Here is a 20,680-nt window from a genome sequence, read left to right as displayed (position 1 = left end):
TAGGAAAGCGACTGACACTTCCAGAGAATGCTCAAAGGTTTCTACCCAGCTGTGTGCGTCTCCAACTATTGTGATATCCCACCATGCTTTCGCCATCTCTCCTGGCCCACCTCCTCTGTACGCCCTGATCATGCCCAATCAGCATGATCAGAGACAGTGGTTGGAAATCCCCTTCCTGTCCAGTCCGAGAAGCCCCTTCAATTTCCAGATGGAGAAGACCATTTCAACCAGTAGACAGCAAATATGTCTCAGTGCTGGACACCCATCTCTCAGGAGATGAGCTTTCTCTGAGCTTCAAGCCGTTTAGAGGCTTTCCACAAGCCCATAATAATTTTTTTTTAAAAAAAAACATAGGTCGGTGGTGACTTGATGGCACATAACACAGAGAGAGATGGAGTTTAGCAGGGCATCGGTTGGAGGTGGTAACTTCTGCCGTTCAAGGAACAGGACTGAGAATTTGCACAAGGGAGGTAAAGAAAGGTTATTTTCCATGACTTTGGGGGTTTGAATGTTGTTATTGTGGACTTCTGTTTGTTTTTGTTACTGGTGCACCAGATTTGTTTCTTTCCTTTGCCCTGTTTTGATGGCGTTTATAACAAATCGAAAGAAAAACACCATTAAAATTGCATAAATCAAAGAAGGGAAACGTGGGTGCACGAAAATGGTGTGGGAAATCATGGATTCGGTGTGCACGGGGTAGTAAGGGGGGTTTCCAAGTCAGAATGGTGGTGTTGTACGCTTGGACAGTATCCTTTATTTGCGGTCTCGACAGGCTGCTCAAGGTAGGAAGAGAAAGTGTGACAGACAGCAGATATGAAAATACGATCTGAGTTCCTCTGTCAGCTCTTGGTCACATTCTCTGCAAATTGGTTTGCTACTCAGCAGCCCCCCCCCAAAAAAAACCCACGAAGAAGGAATTTTAATTTGCCTCAAGTAGCAAAAAAGACACAGAGGTAGCTCCGCACACCCTACTGTAAATGCTCTCTGCTCCGCTCACCATTTCTTGTAAAAAAAACTACACAAACGTGGTCAAAAGAAACCACATTCTCAGTCAGACATGAAGTGATATGTGTGAGAAGCTTACACACCCTCACACACAAACTGACGAAGGTGAGATATTACTCAACCTGACGTCAAGTTACCCACTAGACTTTGTTGTCCGCACTAAAAATGTCACGGTTGTGTGTGTGTCGGCACTGGCTTTTCCCTCTTTGCTGAAGCTGACAGAGAGGTGTATTGGGTTTGGGGACGGCACCTGAGCGGAGTGGACCTGACTTGCACTCCTTCGTCAGCGCAAGTGACAGAGGAGGCACCTTTCGAGCAAGGCTGACAGCTCTTACAGGTGTTTAAAATGTCAAAGTGAGGGGCAGAGGTGGGAGAAGGCTGGGGGAGAGATGACGGGAAAGGGCAATGTCTCCCCACAGCTGCAGAGAACCACCAGAGAAAGATTCCCTCTTTCAAACTAGCTGCAACCAGCTTGGATAACAGGGCCTCTTTCTATGCACCAATTCATCCAGGCTGCACACATCTATTTATTTATTTCATTTGCCCCCCCACCTTTCTTCCCAACGGGGACCCAAAGGGGCATACATTGTTCTCTGTTCTTCCATTTTCTCTTCACAACAACCCTGCAGTTTACATATTCTGTTGTTTATAGTTGTCTCTGATTTTTATAACTATAATAACATTCTATTTATATACCGCCCTTCAGGACAACTTAATGCCCGCTCAGAGCGGTTTGCAAAGTATGTCATTATTATCCCCACAACAAAACACCCTGTGAGGTGGGTGGGGCTGAGAGAGCTCTGAGGGAGCTGTGACAGACCCAAGGTCACCCAGCTGGCTTCAAGTGGAGGAGTGGGGAATCAAACCCGGCTCTCCAGATTAGAGTCCTGCACTCTTAACCACTACACCAAACTATGTTATGTCATTCTTTGTTTTGGAATCATAGAATCATAAAGTTAGAAGGGACCTCCCGGGTCATCTAGTCCAACCCCTGGCACAATGCAGGAAATTCATAACTACCTCCCCTCCATGCACACGCATCCAGTGGCCCCTGCTCCATGCTTTTTGTTACGGGGTGGTTTGCCGTTGCCTTCCCCAGTCATCTGCACTTTACCCCCAGGAAATTGCATACTCATTTTACCGACCTCGGAAGGATGGAAGGCGGAGTCAACCTTGAACCGGCTACCTGAACCCAGCTTCCACCAGGATCGAACTCAGGTCATGAGCAGAGCTTGGGCTGCAGTATTACAGCTTACCACTCTGCGCCACTCTTTTAATAAATAATTTTAAAAAATTTGCTTCAAAATATTACAGTATTGAACAATTATACCACCAAAATGTGCTTTCCTGAAGAGTTCTACTCATGCAATGAAAATATTTAAAAAATTGTGAATAGAATTCTTCGGGGGACCCTCAAAATGGATATAGGGCTATGTACTGCAGTCTAGTACCTACCGTACCAGGGTCAGGCTGTCAGCTGTAGTGGGGTGAAAGATTGAAGTGCCGGAGGGGGTCTGAAATGCTTGAAAGCCTAGGAGCCCGGCCATGGGTTAATATGACCCTGCTGGCTTCCTACACGCCCCCCCCTTGTCTCACCAGTCCCCCTCCCAGCAGATGTGCCTTCCCTCCATAGGGAGGGCAGGAGGGCAGAATAAAAGTCTAAAATAAATAATAAATAAATAAAATTTTAAAAACCATGGCCATCACAGAATATTAGAAATTGTCAGAATGGAGACCTTCCACACATATCTTCTTTGAGAAATAGCATCAACAAGCAAGACCAGAATTCCCCTTAGGAATCGGGCACACTTATGGACCGGGGAGCAGATGACTCCAGCTGTGTCTCTGGATTAAACATAATGGAAGGAAGGTCTTTTCACTGACATCCATGCATTGGTAGCTTTGAGCCTAGAAGGGTGGCATCACAGTTAAAGTGACATAGTTGGACCTGGGGTCATTTCGTAGAAAAAGAGCTGGAGGAACTCATTAGCATAACTCATTAGCATAACTCATTAGCATATGCCACGCCCCTCACCATCACTGGAAGTGTGTCATTGGTGTGACTGATTTACATATGCCACACACCCCTGACATCACCTATTCTGGCTGTTTTGGACCCGATCCAGGCCATTCAGGGCCAAAATTGGGCCCAAAATGGCAAAAAGAGGCTGAAAATGGCTGAAAAGGGGCCCAAAATGGTCAGGATTGGGCCACTGATGAGCAGGAGAGTGATCCACCACTTGTCAGAGGCCTGATCCAGGCCGGTTCGGGCCGAAACAGGCCCAAAATGGCCGAGAGTCAGGTGGGCGGGGCCACCTGACATGTGACCTCTTTGGGGAACTGCCGGAACTGCGTTCCTGTCCATTCCCCCTCGAAATGAGCCCTGAGTTGGACCCAGAATACTTGGGTTCAAATGGGAAGCACATACTCTCTCACCTAGCCTACCTCGCAGCATTGTTGGGAGGAAAATACTGAAATAGATGTAGATATCCCATATCCTCATTTCACCCTCACTTCACCCCCAATAACCAGAACTGAGGAATGTGCTGAGGTTATACTTCATACTCAAAATTGGCAGCGGTGGGCAGTATCTTGTTATCTTTGAGTCTACCTGGAAACCGCATTTCATGACTTCGCAAAAGACCGAGGCCGGAAGCGCTTAGTTTGCGAAACAGCGATGAGAACATTGGTGAGATCCGGTACCAGAGGTGAGTTCTTGTAAGACTTGTTAGCACCCTTGAAAAATTCTGATGAGAACGATTAAGGTTAAGGCAGCCTCTGTCGAAATGTGCTGACGCTCCCGTTCTGAATCTCTGCCTTTCTCTAACTCTGCTTCCCTCGTGTAATAGAAACGGGGCGTGTGTGCATGAGCTAAGATGGTGTACTGGCTAGTGTGTTGGGCTAGAAACTGGGTTCGAATCCTCACTCTACCGTGGAAGTTTGCCAGGTGACCTTGGGCCAACCACACGCTCAGTTAACCTACCTGCTTTGAGTCCCCATTGAGGAGAACGGTAAGGTACAAACAAAATCCAAAAATAAATAAATAAATTAGAAAAGTTGTCCCTTAAAATAGTGTGGTACAGTGATTAGAGCAGTATGGGGGAGACTTGGGCTTAAAACTCACGAGATAACGTTCAGCCAGTCTCTCTCAGCCTAGCCTACCTCACAGGGTTCTGTGTTGTGGGTAAAATGAGGATAAACAGAGTTGAGAGAAATCATGCGCGCCACCTTGTATGCCTTTGAGGGAGGGCAGAATAAAATGAATGAATACATAGACAGAGTTTCTCAGCAGGGCATAAGGCCATAAAGTCCACCTTCCAAGGCAGCCATGGGAGAAAATGCATCTGATGAAGAGAGCTGTGGTTCTCGAAAGCTTATGCTCCAATAAAGTTGGTTAGTCTTAAAGGTGCTACTTAACTCTTTACTATTTTGCAACTACAGACTAACATGGCTAACTTCTCTGGATCTATGACCGTGGAAAGCAACACATTCAGCTGAATAGAAAGGAAATCCATCAACCCCACAAAGAAACTAGCACAGATACGAACAGACATTTTCTCCAGGGGAATTGATTTCTGTCACCTGGAGATCAGTTGCAATTCTGGGAGATCTCCAGCCACCACCTGGAGATTAGGAAACCTACTTGGGAAACCTTCCCAACATTTGTGACTTGTTGCAACGCCTCCATAGGTTGTCAGCTCTAAATTGAGAAATTCCTGGAGATTTTGGAGCCTGCGGAGGCTGAGGATAGGGGAGGGACCTTGGCAGGGTATAATGCCATACAGTCCACACTCCAGTGCAACCTTTTTCTCCAGGAGAGCTTATCTCTGAGGCATGCAGATCAGTTGTATTCCCAGGAGATCTCCTGCCACCACCTGGAGGTTGACAACTTTATCTGGCAGCTATTCCAGAAGTGCCAGTAACCCCTTCAGGTTTTGGGTAATGTGCACTTAAGCCCTAACAAGAGTTAGGAGGAAGTTCACCATTGCATCTCTGCCTCTAGTGATAGTTATGAACCAGTAAAGTGGTAAAGGAAGATTTCACATCCCAGTTTCTAATTTGGTTAGTTTCTCTCAACAATTTTGTGGCTCATTCCAGACACGTCTTGTTCCCACCTCTATGGTTTACACGTTTGTTCCAGACCAAGAGAAATGATGCACTGGAAAGAAAAGGGGGGAAAGGGAAAATTAAAACAAGAGCACTCTCTAAACTGAAAAACAAAAACTAAAAATCCTCCCTGGGTGTGCAACTTAGCATTGTTATGAATTTGGATGTGTAAACTGGGAGTTTTGTGTATGTGTGTGTGTGTGTGTGTGACTGTACTCACCGGTCCTGAGTATTGATGCCAAGTCCCGACTCGGAATTGGTGGAAATTGGCACAACCTTAAATTTGAGAACTGGCACTTTTTTAAAAAACAAAAGAAGCAATGTATGTAAATAATTATATTGCCCAATGAATAGCCAATACACGGCAACAAAGTCAAGCTGAAATTCATTATCACACTAACAATAAGGGAAGCATCTGCAAATTAGGCTTTGATAATTGATTGTGTAATATACTTGTTTAAAGATCCAACGGGGGATTATTTTGGTTTATGGTTTCTCAGCTTACCAGATGCTCTTGTTGTTTGGGGGGTTCTGAAGGTGGCTGGGGAAAGCATGCATACACAGACACTGTGCAGGGCAAGCAAATTCTTGCTTGCATTCATGCTCTAGCTACCAACTGGGGGAGCTGCCAAGACTCAGAGGAAGAGCCCGGACTTTGCAGAAGGTCACAGGTTCAGTGTCTGGCGCCTCCAGCTAAAAGCTGTCAAGTTGCAGGTGTTGAAAAAGACCTTTCCCTACCAAAGAGCTGCTGTTAGACTGCAAAGACAATCATAAGCTACATGGACCAATAGTCTGACTTGATATAGGGTGCCACCTTCATACGTTCAGCATTTCCATGTCCCACAGTTTCCCCCATTGCCGGTGCAAAAATATCCTCGGTAAGAAACACACAATGAAAAGGAATCCCTTAGTGGGGCAGGATTTGGCCTAGTGGCTGCAAGCGGCTGACATAGGATTGCTAACTCCAGTTTGGGAAATTCCTGAGGATCTGGGAGCGCAGCTAGGGAAAGAAGAGTCTGAGGAGAGGAGGGAGCTCAGCAGGAATGCGACACCGTGGTGCTTGCAGCTCATAGGACTAGAAAGATTGAAGAATACCAATTGTAACACATACTTGAATCGAATATACCATAACACAGGATTTAACTGGGATTCAGAGCTCCCTCTACTGCTGTCTACTGATACTGCAGCCAATTTAACATGACCTGGATAGCCCAGGTGAGCCTGATCTCATCAGATCTCAGAAGCTAAGCAGGGCCGGCTTTGGTTAGTAATTGGATGGGAGACCTCCAAAGAAGAGCAGAATTGCACACGGCAAACCACCTCTGTTAGCCTCTTGCCATGAAACCCCCACCAGGGATCACCATGAGTCAACTATAACTTGAGGGTACTCTCCACCACCACCACCAGTAAAATATATTACCACTGGTTAATAGAGAAAGGCAGGTGTAATATTAACCAGGAGGGCAAAATGGAACCTCCATGTCAAAATGTAGCATATCTTCAGATACAAAGTGCAGGGGGCAAACTCACCCATCCTCAGAGGAGGGATATTGCCTCCGTCACCCTCTTGTGGACTTCTTAGAGTCACATAGAATCCTAGGGTTGGAAGGGACCTCCAGGGTCATCTAGTCCAACCCCCTGCACAATGCAGGAAAATCACAACTACCTCCCCCCCACACACACACACACACAGTGATCCCTCCTCCATGCCCAGAAGATAGCAAAACACCGTCAGGATCCCTCGCCAAACTGGCCTGGGGAAAATTGCTTCCTGATCCCAAAGTGGTGATCGGCATTACCCTGGGCACGTAAGAAGGGTCCATGAGAACCAAGCGCTGATGTAACCCTTCCTGTCCTCCTCTCATGATCTGCCTCGGTTCATAGAATCAGCACGTGGCTGTCCCTTGTTGAAAACGAGATGCTGGAATCATCTCTCTTAAAGGGCTACAATGCCGTACAAGGTATCTGTCGATGAGATAAACAAACAATCAGCGATTGTGGCACTGACAACAGCCAGTGAGGCATAGTGGTTAGTGTTGATGCCAGGAGGACCCAGGTTCAAATCTCCAGTCAGCCACGAACTCATGGAATGACTATGGGCCAAGCACTTGTTTTTTATCATGACCAACTCTGCAGGGTTGTTGTGTGGACAACGTGGAGGAAAGAACTACGGATACTCTCCCATTTTCTTTGGACGGGGAGGGGGCTTTTTTCCTACTGATTGCAGAGGTTTAATGGAGAATGATGTATCCTCCCCTCCTCGATGTTCACACCTCCCACCGTTTGGTCCATTAGCAGCAATTGCAAAATGGAAGCTCCAAGGTCAGTAGCAGTGTACATCTGAATACAAGTGTCTCCAGGTTAAGAAGCAGTCTATCTCTGAACTCCAATTGTTAGGGGATAGCATTGGGAGAGGCCACGTTTCCTTCATGCCCTGCCAACAGACTTCTTTCTCAACCTTTCTCCAAGGAATTCAGAGCAGCATACATAATTTGATCCTCTTCTCGTTTATCCTCACAACAGCCCTGGGAGGTAGACTAGGCTGAGAGTGACTGACCTGGAGTTACCCAGTTTTCCTTCATGGCTGAATGAGGAACTAAACCCAGGTCTCCACAGGCACCATCTGACACTTCTAACCACTACTGTCCCCCAGCTTCCCCAAGACGTGCAGAAAACAGGATGGCGGTCTGGCTAAACCGGTGGCCTGATCTAGAAGGGCGCTTCTTCTACTCCAATTCATAAAGGATCGAGGCCCTGCCAGTTTTGGATCATGTCCTCCTTCTGCAAGGAGCAAAGCTTCTTTGGTGCTCAAGATAATCAAAACGAAGGGGAAATTCAGAACAGGAAGAGAAACGGTGAGTCTAGCAAAGTCAGCACCTTGTACCTCTGGGAAAATTGAGTCCCTGCACGTCACATGGGCAGATATGATCAAAGATGGCAGATCAGAGTCGGCAAATCTCAGGCTATTTTAAGAATCATTCTTAAAACTGGTCTGTTGCGTGGGCAGCATATCCGCAAAACTTTTTTCCCGGAAACCGTGTAGGAGGAGGGAAGTTCAAGGCACTGTCACCCATGCAAGGTACACCTCTTACAATATGGAGCCAAGTAAGAGGATTGGGTCCGGCAACTGGTGACAGACAGGGGCTTAATGGTTTTTTTTTTTTAAGGATTGAAGAGATCCGCAATGGAGAAATCGATCGACAGTAGCTATTATCTATGGCAGCTGACTGGATCGCTAGCTTCATGGTCGAGCTTGCACTTTGCACCCAGTTCTTCATGTCACTGGTAGCAATGCAGGAAAAGACCCTACTGGGAACCCGAAACATTAAACCCATCAGTGTCTATTAGCCTCCACGTCTCGGAAGGGTTTGCATCTAGAATCTTCCTCTTACTATCAGAGAAAATAGCTTCTGCTAGCAGAACCTAGTGTGGCTTGCTAGGGGGATGGGACATGGGGAGGCTTTAGCCGTTGTGCCTCCGCATGCAATAATGTGGACTGATTCAAAAGGGAGTTCTTACATGGATTGACTGATAATCAAGATAAGGCAGCGTTAAGATGTTTCCGTGGGAAAGGCATGCAGAAGGTCCTAGGTTCAATCCTTGCTATTCTGCAATGAAGAAAGGGATAGCAGGAGCTGGAAAGATCTTTACGACCTTGGACAACTGCTACCAGTCTTGCCGTGCTTGGATCTAAAGGGTCCAATGGTCTGGAACTCCAATAGCAGGTCCCATGTATTATAATAATAATATTTGATTTATATACCGTCCTTCAGGACAACTGAATGCTCACTCAGAGTGGTTTACAAAGTGTGTTGTTATTATCCTTACAACAATCACCCTGTGAGGTGGGTGGGGCTGAGAGAGCTCTGAGAGAGCTGTGACGGACCCAAGGTCACCCAGCTGGCTTCAAGTGGAGGAGTGGGGAATCAAACTCGGTACTCTAGATTAGAGTCCTGCTACTCTTCACCACTACACCAAACTGGCTCTCTGGATCTGGTACAAACTTCTTGTTTCTCTGGATCCAGTACAAACTTGTAGCATCTCTCTTATTCACTTACACACCCACACACGCAGTCTTATCATGTACATGCAATCAAAAGGAGCTTCGAATCTCGAGAGCGTATACCCCTGAAATCTTTAAAGTGCTACTGAGCTCACATTGTGCAATCTCAAGAGTCATTGTTAATATGTCTGAAATAAATAGACCCCCTCATATTAATGGGTAGAAGGCAGGAAGGGGAGGCAGGGGTTCTGGTAAAGTATCCCCATTCCCTCCCCTCCCCACAATCACAATCACAATCCTATTTATTACAGCAAAAGCCAGCAGCGTAAAGCAATACAGTTCCATATAATAAATGAATACTATCATTACAAAAAGCTCAAGGATATAAAAGGGATAAAAGTTAAAATAGAATAACAGTAATGGGAATAGATCCAGAGGAGTTAGCCGTGTTAGTCTGTAGTAGCAAAATCAAAAAGAGTCCAGTAGCACCTTTAAGACTAACCAATTTTATTGTAGCATAAGCTTTCGAGAATCACAGTTCTCTTCGTCAGATGCATGATCCGAACTGGATCATGCAGTTTGGATCATGCATCTGAAGAAGAGAACTTGATTCTCGAAAGCTTATGCTACAATAAAATTGGTTAGTCTTAAAGGTGCTACTGGACTCTTTTTAGTAATGGGAATAAAAAGTTATATTGTGCTTTCCACTAAAAGAAAGCACCCCTCCCCTCCCCGTGTTTGGGACATGCATGTTACGCTGCCCATATATTTGGGGAGGGGCTCACAGGCAGGGCCAATGCATCACATGCAGGTGGGCTCGGGTTCAAACTCCAGTTAGAGGTGCAAGGAAGCAAGACGGATCAATAGTTGCTGAGGCCCACCAAAAAGCCCCACACACCACTCAGACCCAACCCAATTGTCTTATGAAAACAAGTTATATGACGCACCTGCTTTCACGGGTCCCTGCTAGGTCCTCTCCTGCCTTGGCCACTCAAGAAGAACCTTACAAGAACCAGTTAGGGTGGACAATCCTGGCCTTGATGGACTACCTTGGCTTCAGAAAGGGGTTTTGAACATCACCTCCATGTTCAGTAGATCTCAAAGGCCAGTTGTTGAGGTCAAAATGGGGAAAGCTAACGCATGCATGCCCTAGCAGTGAGCCTCCCTAAGGTATTTGTTTGGTACCAGGCACATATCCTTAAAGATGTCTCTCTGGGGACAAAGATCAAGATAATCCAAACTATGGTATGGTGTGGTATGTATGGATGTGAAAGTTGGATAGTGAAGAAAGCTGACCGGAAGAAAATGGATTCCTTTGAAATGCGGTGCTGGAGGAGAGTTTTGCGGATACCATGGACAGCCAAAAAGACAAATAAGTGGGTAGTAGATCAAATCAAGCCTGAATCCTCCCTAGAAGCTAAAATGACAAAACTGAGGCTATCATACTTTGGTCACATCTCAAGAAGGTAAGATTCTTTGGAAAAGTCACTAATGCTAGGAAAAGTGGAAGGCAGTAGGAAAAGAAGACCTAAAACAAGATGGCTTGACTCAGTCAAAGAAGCCACGTCCTCCAGTTTGCAGGATCTGAGCAAGTCTGTTAATGATAGGACGTTTTCGAGGTCTTTCATTCATAGGGCCGCCATTGGTTGGAAGTGACTTGATGGCATATAATAAACAGGCGCATAGCCAGACTTCCCTGGAGGGACTTCTTTCAATGAATCTTCTAGATCCCTCTAGATCCCAGCATTTGTGAATGTCTCCAAATAGCTGGCACCAGGAATATCAAGCTGGCATGAGAACGGTTTTTAAATCCCGAAGCTTCTCATCACTTGGAATGAACAAACACTTATCTTGAAACTGCAGTTATTTCCCTAGTTACTAGTTAGTGTTTGAAAATCTCTCCGATGTGGAATAATTATGAAAGTGTCACAGTTGGGTTGTTCGTTACACAGAGACAGAAGTACAAGATACGAAACAGACATATTTTATTGCCCACAATGTTATGCTTTTCATCTGCGCCAAAATGCTATGTATAAAAATGCTGTGTATAAAACAACAGTTCACATGCAGAGCAGAAAAAATTCTGCATAAAATCAAAAACCCAGGGAATTTATAAAATTCAAGTAATGAGTTGTATGCATTGTTTTTTTTAAAAAAACACACACTAATTTTCAAATGCGCAGACAATAAAGCCTAACCATAGATAATCTCACCGAGAGACTCCAAAATATGACATGGAATATAATTTTAAAAAAACCAAACAACTTTACAGATCAATCAAGAGATCTAATTAATAGCAGGGAGCCAAGCCTTGAAGTGTGTTGATACTCTTAACAGAAGGACTGAAAGCAGAATTTAACGGGGAAACAGAGTTCCAGCCATTGATATCGGTTACAAAATAATAAAGAGTCCAGTAGCACCTTTAAGACTAACTTTAAGACTTAAAGATGCTACTGGACTCTTTACTATTTTGCAAATAGAGACTAACACAGCTAACTCCTCTGGATCTATGATCTCTGTTAGAACAACAGCCTCAAGTTCTCTTTGCAACTTAGGGTTACCAAATCTATATTGGGAAGTCCTGGAGATTTGAAGGTTGGGGCCTAGGGAAAGGAAACATCTCAGCAGAGTATAATGCCACAGACTCCACCCTTCAAAGCACCCATTTTCTCCAAGGGTACCGAGGTTGGCAACCCAAACTAGAACTCGCCTGTAGGGTTACTAACTTCAGGAGTTTTCCTGAGCTCCAGGCTACAGAGACGACAGTCTCCTTGAAGGAAATGGCAGCTTTGAAGGGCATTCGCTATGGCATCGTATCCCTGCTGAGTTCTCTTTCTTCCCCAAGTACTCCTCCCAAGTCTCCAGGAATTTCCCAAACCAGAATTGGCAATCTCAGAACTTGGGAGTAGGGTCAGCACAATGAAACTGATTGGCAACAAGTTTGGGATTAGCAAAAGGAACTATTTTTTTAGTGCAATGAACTTATGGAACCTGCTGCTACAAGATGTGGCAATGGGATGACGATCCGCTTGGGTTGGGGGTCTACAAAGTGTGATTCATGCATGCAGGAGAATAAGGAGGCAGAGCCCTGAGATGGGAGCACAGCTTCAGACTGTGTAACCTTTGCCTACAAAAAACTCCATGCAAATAGAAAGCTAGTGCATCAGGGGGAAAGGTTTGGGCCCCCTTCACTTGGCTTACTGTGCTGGTTTTTGATTTCCATGGAGATTTTAAGGCAGCATTTCAAATACGAGATCCTCCACCTAGATTTTATAGTGGTACAATCCATTCTACCTCAGACTCCTGCCAAACGACCAATACCCTGTGTTGGTACAATAGCTTCCACTACTTTGGATTTCAGGTTCACATTTTTGCACATCTCTGACAGTAGAAAACAAGCACAGCAGAGAAAGGGTTTGTCTGGAACCCTCCCACCACCACCCCTGGTTTTCTAATTGCAAAGAGCTTTTACTAGAGTGGGAAATGGCGTCTCCCATAGCTGTGAGGTCCATTTCCCCACCTCTTTCTATTGGATGCATTGAACACTCCTTAGATCGCTTTAGGAATAAGACTGGACAGGTTCAGGTTCTTCTATCAATGGCTATTAGACATGACAGCAAAATGTATGAAGAGAAGCAGTCAATTTCTCAGCCGTTTGCCGGACGCTGGAGCCAAGGGGAAATGAATGCTTGAATGGAGGCAAGCTTGCAAGGAGGTTGTGCTCATCCACCATATAGGAGGCAGAAAGATTTAAAAAAAAAACAGCAAAAGGTACCTGAAGTTGTGCACTGCACATGCATAATTCTGTACAAAATTCAGAATATTAAAAAAAACTGAAACCACAAAGGATCTCTGAATACATCCGTTCTAGTTCAGAATCAAGACCCGGCTACCTGGAATTCCTAAATCACAGGGGGAGATTCAGACCATTTCAAACACCATCTCCCCCCCACCCTGCCTCCTCGCCACTTCTAATTTAACTTCCATGAAATGTATTTTACAGGTGGTTTGCAGTGGCAGTTTTTTCCATTTCTTTTCTATCTTTTCTTTCTTATTTTTAATGGTGTTGGTGATTTGTCTTTGTGTAAAAATATTATCAAACCAAACCACAATTCACATTGGTGGAGGAACGTTAGGTGCAAATAAAGTTGTCGGAGGCATTTGAAGTTTGGGCTTCAGCCGGTGGATAAGAATTAACACGCGCTGTCGCTTTCTCTGTCTTCCTGGACAGGTACGATTCTGCAGTCCAAGCAGTTTTAGATTTGGCTTAGAGGTACAAGACTTTTTCTTCCCGGCAAAGGTTAGATTTGCACAAGACTGGATTTGCTATCGATTTGCTCCTCTTGGATAGGGATACGGAAGCTGTTTTTTCCATCTGAAAGGCAGAATGGCCGGGGGTGGGGTGGGGGGTCAGAAGTGGGCAGGAGAGGAATGAATAAAACAAAGAAGCATACATTTGACTATTACTAAGTCAAAAGAAAATCACCTTTTCATTGCTATGATAAACAAAAATGAATTGTAAAATGAACAGAAGCTGTTAACATTTGTCTTGGGCAACGAAGAGTCAGGACTGGACAAACTGATTTGAGGATGAATTAGAATGCACTGCGCAGGGGTCATTTCGTAGAAAAAGAGCTGGAGGAACTCATTGGCATAACTCATTAGCGTAACTAGCACCACCCATCAGAGGCCCGATCCGGGCCGTTTTGGCCCCAATCTAGGCTGAAACGGGCCCAAAATGGCTGAGTCAGGTGGGCGGGGCCACCTGACATGTGACATCTTTGGGGAACTGCCGGAACTGCGTTCCAGCGCGTTCCCCCCCGAAATGAGTCCTGGCGCTGCGGCAGTCGAACATGGTATGTTCACCTGGCCACTGTGTTCAGCACAAATCCTCTGCCTCCCCACCCTCCATCGGGGCAAAGAGGCCAAAATCTTTCCCTGAGGTTGCCCCACCTCAGCAACTTGTTGTCAGAAGTATACTACCTCTGAACATGGAGGTTTTGCTGTTGGATTTCCCTGCTATGCATTTGCCTTCTAAAACCAGCTGAGCTAGTAACCCGTCGGTAGACTTCCATCCATCTGAGACTTCCGCCCCGTCTCCAAAGGAGAAGGAGAGCATTCCAAAACTGCCGAGCACTGACCTGTATGTATCTGTCTCACGGACCTCTCTGATCCCTTGTTTTTTGAAGTTTTCTGAAAAATCTTCAGAGGAACGCTCACACCCAATACAAGGAACAACACCGCGGTGATGAGGATATACGGTAAATACTCTAACAAGGTAAACAGAGGAAAAACAGCCGGAGTTAGAACGGTGTGGAGGGAACCAAGGTTTCTTTTTACAATTAAGGTAAAATATTAGCAGCACCGGAGGGGGGGCAACACCCCCAGCCCATGGACAAATGTTGGAAGTGCCACATGCATACAATCTTATAGCAGTCCCTACAATAACCCTGCAGTGTAGGCCAATGTTATCAGCTGCAGGCAGAGGCCTGGCAGAGCATGGTTTGGAAGTGCCACATGCATACAATCTTATAGCAGTCCCTACAATAACCCTGCAGTGTAGGCCAATGTTATCAGCTGCAGGCAGAGGCCTGGCAGAGCATGGTTTCCCTAAGGGCCAGCTGGCAAGCCTGTGGCAGAGGCAAAATTCAAACCAGAGACTCTTAAGTGCAGTGCTGTGTTTCAGGTGGTGAAAGAAGCTCTCCTGCTTGGGCTGGCTCGAAAAGTTGAAAAATGGCACCAAATCTACGTGGGGAGTTTTGCCTCCTACCATTGGCATCTTACTGAATGTCAAGCAACAGGGAGAGAGAGTCTTATTAAATCAATACAGACTTGATGAGGATACTGTTGTCTGTAATGTCTATTCCACTCTTCCCTCCAGTTTACAACTGTGTCTATGTCCTGGGCCTATAAACTTTTGAAGCTGCTGAATACTGACTCAGACTGTCGGGTCCTCCTAGCTTGCTACTGTTTGTGTGTGCACTTATTTAGCCTATTGGGGGAGATGCACACGAGCTGAGAGACTTGTGGCAAAGTGCAAATTGCGCAGTTGTCACACAGAACTCATAAATGAATAACGGAACATTCCGAACGCATGAGTTCCATTCCGGAAATTCAGAGCTTCAAAATTCATGGACGAAGTTCAAGTGGGGAGAAGTTCAGAAGTCATCCCAGAGGGCAAAAATCTCCCTGCTTTGTCATAATGACCAGTCCCCAGGGACAAAGGTTTGAGTATCCCAAGCCCAAATCCTGATCCCTTTTCCTTACCAGATCGGTTAACATCACTGCGTAAGCTCTCCGTTGGCAAAGCACTGGACGTAGACGAAGTCGAGGTGGGCTTTGTCTCTGAGGTGGCATGTGTCAACGTCTTTGAGGACTGCTTAAAGGTGAGATTTGTCGTCAGAGGCACCACCACAGAAAGGTTGTCACAGACCGCATTCTTCTCCTTGGTCCCAGCTAGGAGAGTTTTTGTGCCTTCAGTTGTACAACTATCAATTTTTTTTCGAATTTAAAAAGGGACAGAAACAGTTAAGCAGATTGGTCACAGAGGAAATGCCGCTGACAGAAAATATGGAGGCCTGAGATGGGGCTACGGGACACCACGTTTTCCATAAATGCCTGCACATCCTCAGATTCAGGAAGATTCTCACTTATTTTTCACCATGATATGTTAGCTGACTCCATGCAACTTTCCCTCTTTCCACCTGTATTTTAAAACAGGGAGGAGAGAAGTTTATCTATTGTTTTACTATTTTTTCTAAGGCTTTCACTCCTAGATTCTGATTTATTTTGGGAAGACTTTCTATAAATTAATTCCAGAAGCGCCATTTGCCACAAATTTCTTCTGCGTCACTGATGCGTCCATGCGCATGGATCAAATCCTGCCCTCCTCGAAATGCAATGGCATTTTTGCTGAGGTGCGCGTTGGCAAAACACCGCACAAAAAGGGTCATGGTATCACCGCACAAATATCACATCAAGATCACTCTTTGGCAGTTTATTTACATTGATGGGCACAGGACACCTTGGTGATAAGAGATAAAAATACAAAAAAGGGTTGACACAAATGTAACAGAAGTTAAGAAACAAAAGAGAGGCCCTTTGCACAACCAAGTTCAGGTGCCTGTTATGCATTTTACATCAAGATAGGTAGCCGTGTTAGTCTTTCTGTAGCAGTAGAAAAGAGCAAGAGTCCAGTAGCACCTATAAGACTAACAAAGACTCACTTCTGAAGGAGTGAGCTGTGGCTCACAAAAGCTCTTACCCTACCACGAACTTTGTTAGTCTTATAGGTGCTACTGGACTCTTGCTCTATTCTACTCTTATGCATATTGACAATACTTACTTTGTCCAAGGTTTGCATGCCTCATTCCCTCCTTTGGAGAAATGCCCATTGGGACATGGGTTACATCCTGAAACAAGATATTAAGGATGTTAACAAGGATCAAGTGTGGCATGGGCAGTCTCTCGATAATCAGAAATCCCTGTACTCACTTTTCTCATCAGGTTTAGTGGCAGCTGGCTCGTAGCCCGGGAGACACACACAGACTGTATTGGAAGTGCTTTTACATGGCTCCACCTCCCAAAGTCCGTTGGCTGAGAGACAGAAAGCACAAGAGAAATTACAGCAGGGCTCATTTCGAGGGGGAACGTGCCGGAACACAGTTCTGGCAGTTCCCCAAAGATGTCACATGTCAGGTGGCCCCGCCCACCTGATTCTCGGCCATTTTGGGCCCGTTTCGTCCTGGATTGGGGCCGAAACGGCCCGGATCGGGCCTCTGACACTCGGGCCTCTGACACTCTCCCACTCAGCAGTGGCCCGATCCTGACCATTTTGGGCCCCTTTTTGGCCATTTTGGGCCCAATTTCGGCCCTGAATGGCCAGGATTGGGTCCAAAGCAGCCAGGATAGGTGATGTCAGGGGGTGTGGCATATGCAAATCAGTTATACTAATGACACATTTCCGGTGATGACAAGGGGCGTAACATATGCTAACGAGTTATGCTAATGAGTTCCTCCAGCTGTTTTTCTACAAAATGACCCCTGAATTACAGTAACAAAAGCAGGTGTCAAACCATTCTGGTCAACCATTTCTTTGTTGAGATTAACAGGGTGGTTGATTGATATTTCACCATGGTGTAGTGGTTAGAGTGTCAGACTAGCATCTGGGAGGACCAGATTTGAATCGTCACTCTGCCACGGGGTTGGGAGGGAAATATGCTGTATGTGGGAATTAGCTGGCTGAATGGATCCATTGTGGTTTGTTAGATGACAAAGGGTTTTGATTTCAGAGGTGTCTTGAGATATGTAGATCAATGCCTGTCTTGTAAAATTTAACAGGAGTCCAGGGCAAGTTGAAGACAATTTTTTTTCTTGCATCAGCATTCATGAGACAGAGAACATGAAAGCAGGTTCAAAATGCAGTCAAATACATTTCTACACCAACCATGTCTCATCCTGCTGAAAGGAAAAAGTTGATTCATTTGAAATGCAGTGCTGGAGGAGAATTTTGCGGATACCACGGATGGCCAAAAAGACAAATAAGTGGGTTCTAGATCAAATCAAGCCTGAATACTCTCCAGAAGCTAAAATGACAAAACTGAGGCTATCATACTTTGGTCACATCACGAGAAGACAAGATTCTCTGGAAAAGTCAATAATGGTAGGAAAAGTGGAAGGCAGAAGGAAAAGAGGGAGACTTAAAACGAGATGGCTTGACTCAGTCAAAGAAGCCACATCCTCCAGTTTGCAAGATCTGAGCAAGTCTGTTAATGATGGGACATTTTGGAGGTCTTTCCTTCATAGAGTCGCCATAGGGCGGAGGCGACTTGATGGCACATAACACACACACACCCTCCAAGGAGTTCAGGGCAGTGTATATTGTCCTCCCTTCCTCTGTTTCACCCTCTCCACTTCTGACAAAGTCAGCTGTGCTTCACAAAAGCTGATGCCGGAACAAATCTAGTTAAGTCTTTTAAGGTGTTCCTGGACTTCTCTTTAATTTCGCTGCAGTAGACTAACATGGCTACCCCTCTATGATTCTCGTCTTGCCAAAGGAATCTTACCTGAGTCACAGATGGTGCAGCTCTTACAGTTCCAAACAGTGTGTACATTGTTGTACGACCCTTTCTCACACGGTTGGCAAACGGTGTCACTGTTTTCAGTGCAACGCTCTCGCATTTCTGTCCCTAAAGAGGAGAAAAGGATCAGGTTTTGAGAGTGGAACTTATGCAGCTAAAACAGAAATTGTGCAGTTGCAAACTGTGGCTGGCTGCGGCAGCCAAAGTATATAGAATATGTTGATAGAATGATAAACTGGGTTTATCAGTTTATCAGTGGAAGCGGACAATTTTCTCGGTCTTCCAGAATGCAAGAATTGGAGGGGTGCACAATAAACTCGATGGGCAGTAAATTCAAGAATAGACAGAAAATAGAACTGCAAGATGGTTTTAATGGGGGTTTAGGCATCTCCGTGGAGGATCGGTCCACCATCCATAGCTATTAAAACATTTAGCTAAATGGGACCTCCCATGTTCATTGGCAACGCGCCTCTGAATACCAGTTGCTGTACCTTAATCGCAGGGTAAGGGGAGAGCTTTGACCTCCATGCCCTACTTGTTGGCCGTCCACGGGCATCCCGAATGGCCGTGGTGGGAAAGAGGATGCTTGCCGGACTAGATGGACCACCGTTGTGGTTAGATGAAATAGTTAAGAAATCTTACAAGGACTATGAACTTTTCTCCCACGAGCATCAAATGAAGAGGAGCCCTGCTGGATTAGATCTAAAACACGCATCCTGTTTCCAACGAAAGCAAGTTAGTCATCTCTTCAGGAAACCCTGAAGGTGAAAGCTGTCTGCTTCCATCAACTAGTATTCAGAAATCTACTGCCTTTGAACACAGAGGATTCATTGACTATCCTCCATGATTCTGTCTGTTCCTTTCATTGTTGTTGGGAAGAAATTGGAAATTTTGGGCTATCCACATTATTTTGAAGCCAGTTGCATCTCCTCGCCAGCTTTCCGTCTTGTTTTTTCCGACCAACTTCCTCCATGGCCCCATGTACTTTACAATGCCAGCAGATACTCGGGCAATGAAATTGTGTGTTTCGGAACAAAGAGATTGAATATATGGCATTGCTTTACACAGAGTCAGACCAAATCCAGATAAATATCGTCTCCTTTGACCGGCAGTAACTCTTCCAGGTTTGGGGCAATGAAATGTTTTCCCCAACCCTTTCTTCAAACTGGATATGCCAGATACGGAATTTCAGATTCCAAAATGCAAAGCTGAGACTCCGCTGTCCCCCCAAAGGACTGATTTCTAAAGCAAGTGCTCCAGAGGTTAGCAACTACTGGTTTTTGGTAGAAATCTTCCCTCCAGTTGCAAATCCCCCAAAGGGGTGGGTAGATAAACCGCATCTCCAGCAACAGAGTTTGACACCAAAGTTGGACTCTGCAAATCCCTGTTTTCAAAGTGACCCTCTAGAAAACTAATTGCTGACTAGGATGCGTACCCAGAGACTGAACTGAAACAAATATGTTTGGAATGATTCAAGCAACAGAGCCTAAAGGCTGTGCCTTTGACAGCTGAGCAAGATCCTCCTATTGCTGTGGAAGCTCAGTTTCATTCATGTTTCTCCAGCTGTCCCCGAGATACACACGCACACACCGCAGTATTCAACTTGTACATTATAACAAAGCATCAACTCACCTTGTGGACACTCGTGACAGCATTTCATATTTTGGAAGGGATATTCGTGTTTGCCACACTGTAGCCCATAAATTGGAACGACAGGCGAGAGAAGTAGAAGCACAGAGAAGCTCAAGTGGCGTTTCATGTTCCACCTCAAGTGGCTTACTCCTGGGGTTTAGCTACTCCAATCCGCACTTCGGGCAGATAAAACAGCCAAGGCAGATGGCTTGCCTGCTACGAAAGATGAATGGCCCTGACAAAGATGCACCGAAGGCGGCTTCTGATATCTGGGCATTTCCAAGAAGTCTTTAAGCACCACCTTTTTCTTCCGTACTGCTTTTCAAACAGAGTAAAAAACTAATGTTTCCATTATGAGTCAGCGCCATGGAGGAATGTTTTATGCAACCCAGACTGCAGCAGTCAGCACTTTTGAAGAAAATACTATTAAACTCAACGAGGACTGAAGCTTTTCAGTTTTATGTTCAATTCTTATAACAGAGCTTTTGTTCAGATTTCATATCTGCTTGCTGGTTCTGATCAGTGATGAATAAACATTCTTCCACTCAAATTGCAAGCAACACCCTTGATTGCTCGAGAAATGCTGGGAAATGTTGAATGCTCAAAAATCCTTCTGAATATTACACCTTGCACAGCATGTCACAGCTTTCTTAGCTGCTGTGATCCTGCTGGGTTGGTGGGCAGGGGTGAAACCATTTTGGTAGGCTTTTGAACTAAAACCTGCTAGACCGGTTTGCTAGAGTTAAGCAGCATCTTCTCTATGTGGAGCATTTCAGATGGTCTGAACTGGACCTCTTAATTTGCCCATGATAAAGAGATTGTGGAAAGTTTGCTGCATCGTTAAGGTGGCACA

At 45.3% G+C, this 20,680-nt stretch overlaps 1 protein-coding gene across 1 annotated transcript; it reads right to left on the bottom strand.

Annotated features, from left to right (window-relative positions):
• Positions 1–13,416: 13,416 nt before the first annotated feature.
• TNFRSF4 (TNF receptor superfamily member 4) lies at positions 13,417–19,954 on the bottom strand. Its single transcript, XM_055001767.1, has 7 exons — positions 19,828–19,954; positions 18,181–18,303; positions 16,610–16,711; positions 16,461–16,527; positions 15,383–15,603; positions 14,257–14,385; positions 13,417–13,490 (listed from the first exon to the last, which is right to left on the bottom strand). Exons 1-7 carry the CDS (start codon positions 19,952–19,954, stop codon positions 13,417–13,419), a joined length of 843 nt encoding a protein of 280 aa, XP_054857742.1.
• Positions 19,955–20,680: the final 726 nt, after the last annotated feature.

This window comes from Eublepharis macularius, chromosome 17, assembly GCF_028583425.1.
Source record: "Eublepharis macularius isolate TG4126 chromosome 17, MPM_Emac_v1.0, whole genome shotgun sequence".
Classification (NCBI taxonomy): Eukaryota; Metazoa; Chordata; class Lepidosauria; order Squamata; family Eublepharidae; genus Eublepharis; species Eublepharis macularius.
This window is presented reverse-complemented; position numbering and strand designations above follow the sequence as displayed.

Coding starts and splice junctions, on each gene's coding strand:
- TNFRSF4 (XM_055001767.1), bottom strand. CDS start 19,954: ATGAAACGCCACTTGAGCTTCTCTGTGCTTCTACTTCTCTCGCCTGTC. Junction 18,304..19,827: donor CTGTCACGAGTGTCCACAAG/GTGAGTTGATGC, acceptor TCTCCTCTTTAG/GGACAGAAATGCGAGAGCGT. Junction 15,604..16,460: donor GCATGCAAACCTTGGACAAA/GTAAGTATTGTC, acceptor AAAAATTGATAG/TTGTACAACTGAAGGCACAA.